At 44.1% G+C, this 8,011-nt stretch overlaps 1 protein-coding gene across 2 annotated transcripts in view; it reads left to right on the top strand.

Moving 5' to 3' along the window:
• Tube1 (tubulin epsilon 1) overlaps window positions 1-8,011 on the top strand; it is a 16,963-nt gene that overhangs the window by 587 nt on the left and 8,365 nt on the right. The window contains exons 3-6 of one of the 2 annotated variants that reach the window (XM_031347784.1): window positions 355-407; window positions 2,481-2,538; window positions 5,981-6,096; window positions 6,478-6,599. In XM_031347784.1, the coding sequence (XP_031203644.1) occupies window positions 355-407; window positions 2,481-2,538; window positions 5,981-6,096; window positions 6,478-6,599 (349 nt within the window). Of the gene's footprint in view, window positions 1-337; window positions 408-2,480; window positions 2,539-5,980; window positions 6,097-6,477; window positions 6,600-8,011 lie in introns of both variants that reach the window. The other variant, XM_031347785.1, reaches the window with a different exon arrangement.

Consider the following 8,011-nt stretch of genomic DNA (forward strand, 5'->3'; position numbering starts at 1 on the left):
TTCCACATTCTTCCTCCTCCTCCCCCTACTGTTGTTTTGAAAGACAGTAGATGCTATAGGTAAAATCACTGTAAAGTTGATAATACATCAAGCGATCAAGAATCCCAAGAAATTCCCACTTGGTGTACCAGCTGTACAGTCCTATAGGGCGTGCTTTTTCCATAGCAGTCAAACTTAGTCAGGGGTTCTCTTGGTGTTTTACCCTTAGATGTAATTGGAAGAGTCGACCTGGGTTTCTTTTTCTTGGACCTGGGTTTCTTTTTCTTGGAGCCCCTTCAGCGTTGTAGAATTGCTACAGCTAAAAGGGCTTTAGAGAAAGTAAACTTAAGTGCTATAGTTTGCTTTGTTTTCTAGAAAGGAATTTATGACGACGCAATAAGCAGCTTCTTCAGGAATGTGGATACCAGGTAAGTGGGTGGGTCTGACTCGGGTGTTAGGGCTCCTCCTTTCCCTGTCAGCAGATGGAAGGATTCCTTAGAGGATACAGAAACAGCCCCCAGCTATGATGGCGTCTGCTCTTCTGGTTGAAAGTGTATTCTCATGTCACATTTTCATACCATTCTGCAGAACAGCACGCTTCCTTGACAGACTTCAGTAAGGAGCCAAAAAGAACCTTTGAAGGGACTCCCAGTAACTTTGAAAACCTGACGTTTTCACTGAGGGTACCTGCCATGTTATGAGTCTATCGGTGGCCAGTTTTTGAAAGATTATTTTTTTGGATTACTTGCCCTCAGAATATGCTGAAAAGAAAGAGGTGGAAACTGCTCACAACATGTGTTATTTTTTGTTTAGCGTAAGATACAGATGTTAGAATTCTTTTGACATTTGAGATATGTCCTTGGTCTTTTAATGTTAAATCATTAGGTTTATCCATTTTCAAAGTTCTTTTTAAACCAGCTCTAGTGGACTTGTCCTGATAATTACAACTAAATATCAGGCTTTTCCAACTTGGTAGAAATTTAGTTTGAAATTGTTGACTAGGTATTGGAGCCATTATCTTCTCAGGAAACCTGACTTTGGTTTTGTTGGTGAATCCCAGGTCCTCCAGTACAGTCAGATTAGTCAAATTCAGAGAACTGGGAGTTTAAGCCTGGAAAGTCATTGCTGATGGACAGGATACGCTCGGGCCACTTAGGGTCATAAAGCTTACGTTTTTGTTGTTTGAAAGAACTCTACCAAAGCTACACACTATTCAGAACTTGTCTTAGAGACATGCTGTGAGATTAAGGGTTAAAGTGAATTTCCACAGTGGCGGTGGGAGTAGGTGTCCCAGGGAGAGGCTGTCCTTTAGGTCGCTGTACTTACTTGAGACCTAGAGCATTGACTCCCTCACGTTCTTGCTCTCAGGCCTGCCTGTGCAATATTCCTTTCCCAGGCTTCCCTTCCTGGCTCCACCCCAGCCTTCCTTTCTTGATAGCCACCTCTGATTTTTACAGAGTTGAGTGGATAGGAGACCATGAGGGGGGACTAAGTGACAGGCTGAGATGGGGCAAAGGTCACCTGTGACATGAAAACAGGAAGCTCTGGGGTAGGAGGGCACAAGAGGACATGGTAAGAAGTGGGGGAAGAGAAACAATAACAAAACATTGTTTGAGAAATGATAGAATGAAACCAAATTCTTTGTAAGTTAATAAAAAAAAATGTATTACATGTTGACAGTTGGTCTTAAGACTGGGTTTTCTTTCTTAAGACAGTCCAATCTTCATCCACCTTGTAGGTCTATACCAAAACCCTTCTGTGCTGCCAGTAGCAGCCTCTGCTCCATGAGCTTAGGATCAAAGTCTCCTTTTGAAAGATGCTACTGCATCTCTGTGTACACCTGCTTTTCAGATTAATCCTTTTGAATAACGTATGATAAAGATCTCCCAGCAGTAGACATTGGCAAACTGTTCCCTGACAACCAGACCTTAGGGTCTTGTTGGAGCTACTCATCTGCCTTCATGGATGTGGGAAGGCTGTGTTTAAATACAGTTCTATGTAGCAAAATAGGAGCTAACTGGAGTTGTCCTGAGGATTACAGCTCGCTTGTTACTCGTCTGTACCTATCTGTGTTTAGCTAGCTTCTCTTCATCTAGTCTCTGTCTTGTAAGCTATATTGGCCAGTACAGTGTATATATGCACAGGTTTCAGTACTTTAACTAAAATTCTAGAAGCAGCCTGAGTGGTATGTAATGCTTATATCAGTTGACATGTGTGGCTGCAGCAGAAAAACCTAATTAGCAGTAACTTAAACAGGGGACATACGCATTTATCTCACAGACATGGAGCTCAGATGTTCTAGGTTCGGAGAAATGCCTCAAAGACGGTCACTGAGACTGACAAGATGGGTCAGCATGTCAAGGTGCTTGCTGCCCAGCTGAAGCCATGAGTTCAGTCCCCCGGGTCAATATGGAAGGAGAAAGCTGCCTTGCGTGTAATGAGAGTAACACCAGCAGCCCTGAGAAATCTTACAGCCCTTTCTCAACGTCCTTATATTTCAGAGTTGTCGGGGATGGTGGCAGTATTTCCAAGGGGAGAATATCTTCTTTGAAAGCGCGGGTAAGACGCACACAATGGGGTTCTTACTTTGTAACATGGCAGTGGAATTTGAGTTCATTGTCTCTCTACAGTTTGTTTTTCTCTTCTGGTTGTTAACTGGTCCCTGACCATTAGAAAAAGAAAAGCAGTTAACACTGGGTAAGGCCCTGAGGTGCTCAAGTTCAGACTCCAGAGAGACTAGAGCAGTGAGATGTGTCCTGAAAACCGTTTCTCTCTGTGTGATCTCTGATGGAAGACAAACTGAAGGAGACTGTCTACACAGCAGGGCAGTTGATGAACATGGTGCAGGGAGCCCCTGTGAAGCCTGGACTCACCTGAAATCACAGAGCTTCAAGCTCCTGAGGAGAGAATGGAAGGGCTTTCCGGGAATGTACTCATGTCCCCTCTCCTAGTGTGTCCCCATTTCTTCCCACTGCTCACAGATGCGACGATAAGAATGCTCAGTTACACAGGCAGAGAGCGAGCTGGCATCCCAAATGTCAGAGACAGAGACATCCACATCGCCTAGACTGCTAAATAAATGTACCATCGTAGGCTACTAGGCACACCGAGTGTTGTAAATCCTGTATTCTGGTTATCATCATGTCACTCTGGAAGGGAATCTAGACTTCTATGTTATTACTGGAGCAGCTGTGACTGCAGCCTGGGGTGCCTAAGTGAAAAAGCAAAAACACTCTCAACATTTGGTTACTTCTCAAAGGAAGAAGAAACCAGGGGTTTGATGTGCCTGAGGAAGATCAGAAGAGCTAAGTAGGTTACTAGGGCAGTGGCGATCCTGTCAGCCACTACTCGGGTAGGCCCAGATTAGAGTGTATGCTTTACATCTTGTTTCCTTGACGGAGAGCAAAGCAGTCGCAGGTACTGTGGTTCACTTACTGCAGACTTCTGTGCACAGTATCAAGTCTGGTTTGGAACAAGACCGATGTAATTTTCTATAATCTTAGACAAGTTTTTGTTCAGTCAAGACTCTTGTTTGTGCAGTGTCTACATTTAAAGTAAAAATTGCGCGTTGTTCAATATATCCTTGAAAAGCCCTAAAATTAACCAGTACACACCCCCTAAAAATCTTGTTTATGTACAAAACAAAAAAAGGAGCCCAGTTATAAACATAATTGCGGAGAGAGCTGTCAGCATTAGCAGTGCTTGCTGCTGCTGCAGATCAGAATACAACACTTAGGCTGGCAGAGTAACAACTGCCCACGATGCCAGGGCAGTCCCACACCCTGGCCTCCTCGGATACCCACACCCCCGCCACACACACACACACACACACACACACACACACACACACACACACTTCTAAAAAAAATCGCAGTAACTTGGGGCTGGAGAAATGGCTTCAAGGTTAAGGTCATTGTCTACTCTTCTAGAGGACTCGGGGTTTGAGTCTCAGAATCTACATAGGAGTTCTGTTACTAGAGGTGCAGTGCTGTTGTGGCCTCTGCAGGAACCAAGGATGAACATGCTGTGAAACGTGAACATATGATATGATAGGAACAGGCATGATACATGGAGGCAAAACACCCATACACAAGTAAAAATAACAGATTAAAAAAAAAATACCTTCCAATAATCCCGTTTTGGCCTCCTGAGTGCTGAGAAGTTGCAGGCACAGGCATGTGTCTCCACATCCAACATCTTTGAAAAAATTTTAATGCAGCCTTTGGTTTATGATATGTCCATTGTATACCTTCATCTTAGGGTTTCTATCACGGGGATAAAATATATTGGCCAAAATAAAGTGAGGAGGGAAGAGTTTATTTCACTTATACATTCACGTCATGGTTCAGCATCAAAGGAAGTCAGGGTAGGAACTCAAGGTAGGAATCCAGAAGCAGGAGCTAAAGCTGCTAGCTGGCTTGGTCCTCGTGGTTTGCTCAGCATGCTTTCATACACCATCCAGGACCATCTGCCCAGGTGCTAGCACCACCTGAAGTGCACGGGGTCAAGTAGGCTAAGGCAATAAATTGTGTAAAATGATGACGTGGACTAGGCTGTGCACACACATGCACACACACACATGCACACACACACAGAATTGCTATTTCAGGCCGTGAGTTTTAAATAACTAGGCCCAAACACATCTTTATTAATCAAAATAGGGACCATTTAGCAAACTCTTAGAAAGTATTTTCTGCATCTTTCTGATTGTGGAAACATGTTCCTTGCATAATGGTTTCCAGGTACATGAAGAAGTGGAAGATGGTTGGCAGATATGGTGGATACGGCAAAATTTAATAGCCCAGTTCATTCAACTTTTGAAGCATTGGTTGTAACGTGGTTAGGCTCTATTGTTTTTACAGTAATTGGGCCATTTCTGTTCACTCATGGCAGCTCCAGGCATTGCAGTTTCAGTGTATCCCATCAATTTGCTGAGCTATAATAGTTTTCTCTGGGATTCAGAAAGATGTGGATGAGACCAGCAGCAGGCCAATAGTGACTATGACACCTTGAACGCATGCATGCATGCACGTGTGTACAAATTTGGCTTTGGACATTTTTGGAATTTTAAATTTTCAAATCTTGGAAAATTTAAAACTTCTCAGTCCAGTCTAGAGTCCTGTGTTGTTGCATGAGATAAGAGAGGACAGTAGTTCAAAACGATTCGTTTTCTTGTTGAGCAGCTTATGAGGCACCCGTCTCCAAGCTTATTCACCAGTTTGTTTCAAATGCTGAATGGCCACTGTGTGGTCCACAGTAAATTCTTTGGCAGCTTTTCTTTGGAAAGTAAAAAAGAAAACCAACAGGAGGGAGCACATGGTCTTATTGGAAAATCAAAGGAGGGAGCGCATGGTCTTGTTGGCAAACTAGGAGGTGGGAGCACCTAGTCCTATTGGCAAAGCAGGAGGAGGGAGCGCATGGTCCTATTGGCAAGCCATTCCTGTTTGCATTGGCTGTATCTCCTTTAATTATATCTTTTATATTCTTATTTTCTCAGTGTGGATTATCTCCCCTGTCAGCACAGTCAGAGCCCATGAATGCCTGTGCATTCCTTGAATGGAGGGGTCACCTTTACCATCTGTCTAGTGTCTTGGCTTTAGCAGTTAGCTCACTTGAACTGGACATTTCTTAGTTGCTCCATTTTGATTTCTAGTGAGCAAATGAATTAAACAGCCTATGTTTATTGAAAGTTTTTTTTCTGGTCAGAATTGCCTTCTAGATTTCTAAGATGCTGTTTGAATTCAGTTGAAAGGATTATTGGGTTCCTTTGTTCTCTACTGGCCCCTTTTGGAATAGAGTTAAGAGTTTAGAATCCACTTTTCATTTGGGTTTCATCATTTTGAGCTGGATAAAATTACCTTTTTAATCCTTATAATATAGATTACATAAAGAAAAATTTTAATCTTAAATTGTGAAAAAGATTAATATAACTTATAGCTGATGAATTCTTGAATTTATATAGTAAACTACTAAAGAAAATATGTTAAATTTCAATTTTCAGGCTGTTTTGATTGACATGGAAGAAGGTGTCGTGAATGAAATTCTCCAAGGCCCACTGAGAGACGTGTTTGATAGCAAACAGCTCATCACTGATATCTCTGGCTCAGGAAATAATTGGTGAGACTGTACTGAATGTCATCTGAAAAAGTTGGGTATTCATTTCCGTCCCTGAACAGGCCCCGTGTAGTGAATAATGAAAGCAAGCTGCAGGCTGCCTCGTCCTCACCCTCGGTGATTAATTGATGGCAGTTTTTATAATTTATCTGGTGAAGAATTGAAGATAAAATTTTAAAAACTATAGTTAATACTGCTTGCTAATAAGGATATTTGAGAATTGCTGGCATGTAATATATGATAAATAGGATTTATTATCTGATAGACTAGATTTCTTAGTACAATTTAAATAGTTCTCCATTTTTCTTCAGTCTTTTTTAGATTGAGAAAATAATAAAATCATAATAATTAAGGATGTTTTTTAATCTGTATTCTTATTTTCAGGGCTGTGGGTCACAAAGTTTTTGGAAGTCTTTACCGGGAACAGATTTTAGAGAAACTCCGAAAGTCGGCAGAGCAGTGTGATTGTTTACAGTGCTTCTTCATCATCCACTCCTTGGGAGGAGGTGAGGACCCCTCTCTATGGTGGCTAAGTGTGTGGATGGGAGGAAGTGAGGACCCCTCTCTATGGTGGCTAAGTGTGCAGATGGGAGGAGGTGAGGACCCCTCTCTGTGGTGACTAAGTGTGCGGTTGGGAGGAAGTGAGGACCCCTCTCTGTGGTGGCTAAGTGTGCGGATGGGAGGAGTTGAGGACCCCTCTCTGTGGTGGCTAAGTGTGCGGATGGGAGGAGGTGAGGACCCCTCTCTGTGGTGGCAAAGGGTAAGGATGGGAGGAGGTGAGGACCCCTCTCTGTGGTGGCAAAGGGTGAGGATGGGAGGAGGTGAGGACCCCTCTCTGTGGTGGCTAAGTGTGCGGATGGGAGGAGGTGAGGACCCCTCTCTGTCGGATGGGAGGAGGTGAGGATGGGAGGAGGTGAGGACCCCTCTCTGTGGTGGCAGAGGGTGAGGATGGGAGGAGGTGAGGACCCTCTCTGTGGTGGCTAAGTGTGCGGATGGGAAGAGGTGAGGACCCCTCTCTGTCGGATGGGAGGAGGTGAGGACCCTCTCTGTGGTGGCTAAGTGTGCGGATGGGAGGAGGTGAGGACCCCTCTCTGTCGGATGGGAGGAGGTGAGGACCCTCTCTGTGGTGGCAAAGGGTGAGGATGGGAGGAGGTGAGGACCCCTCTCTGTCGGATGGGAGGAGGTGAGGACCCTCTCTGTGGTGGCTAAGTGTGCGGATGGGAGGAGGTAATGGCCACTCCCACGCGCTGCAGTAAAGTCTCCTGTGAGCAGGAGCTCATTCGCAAACATAAGCCTATTGTCAGACCTCTGCTTGTTCACACACGCTAGCAGACGTGTCCAGTCGTCTCACAGTGAGGCATGGTGTCAGCCACAGGACTCGTGTTCAAGGACCAAAGACAACTGAGCGGAAACAATCTTCCGATGTTTCATGTATTGTGTTGGACCATGTTCATGGCTAGCCTAGGATACATATGACCCAAGGGATGTAGGCTCGATGCCTGGTAGAGTGTATGTGTGCTTCAGTGTCTGAACACTTTAGCTCTTTATCTTAAAATGTTGTGAATTGGAACTAGGAGATACTAGGGGTTTGGGTACTGTGTTCACGCTCAAGGTACAAGCATAAGGTCCTGAATTTGAGCATCAGACCCCACATCAGAAAGCTTGGGTGGAGGCCATGTGCTTCTAATTCCAGAACCAGGGAGCAAGAGACAGATGGGCCCCTGGGGTGCTCTGGACACCAGCTCTCAAGCAGAAAGGAGAATGGCACTTGACTAGTTCCCAGGGGCGTCTTTTGTCCTCCATATGTACACACATGCACTCAGTGTAGGACATGTGTGACATATATATAAAACTGAAATTATCACTGTTGACCAATTTTTCTTTTCTGGTTTTTTTTTTTGTTTTGTTTTTTGTTTTT

This window comes from Mastomys coucha, unplaced genomic scaffold (assembly GCF_008632895.1).
Source record: "Mastomys coucha isolate ucsf_1 unplaced genomic scaffold, UCSF_Mcou_1 pScaffold3, whole genome shotgun sequence".
NCBI classification, from domain to species: Eukaryota; Metazoa; Chordata; class Mammalia; order Rodentia; family Muridae; genus Mastomys; species Mastomys coucha.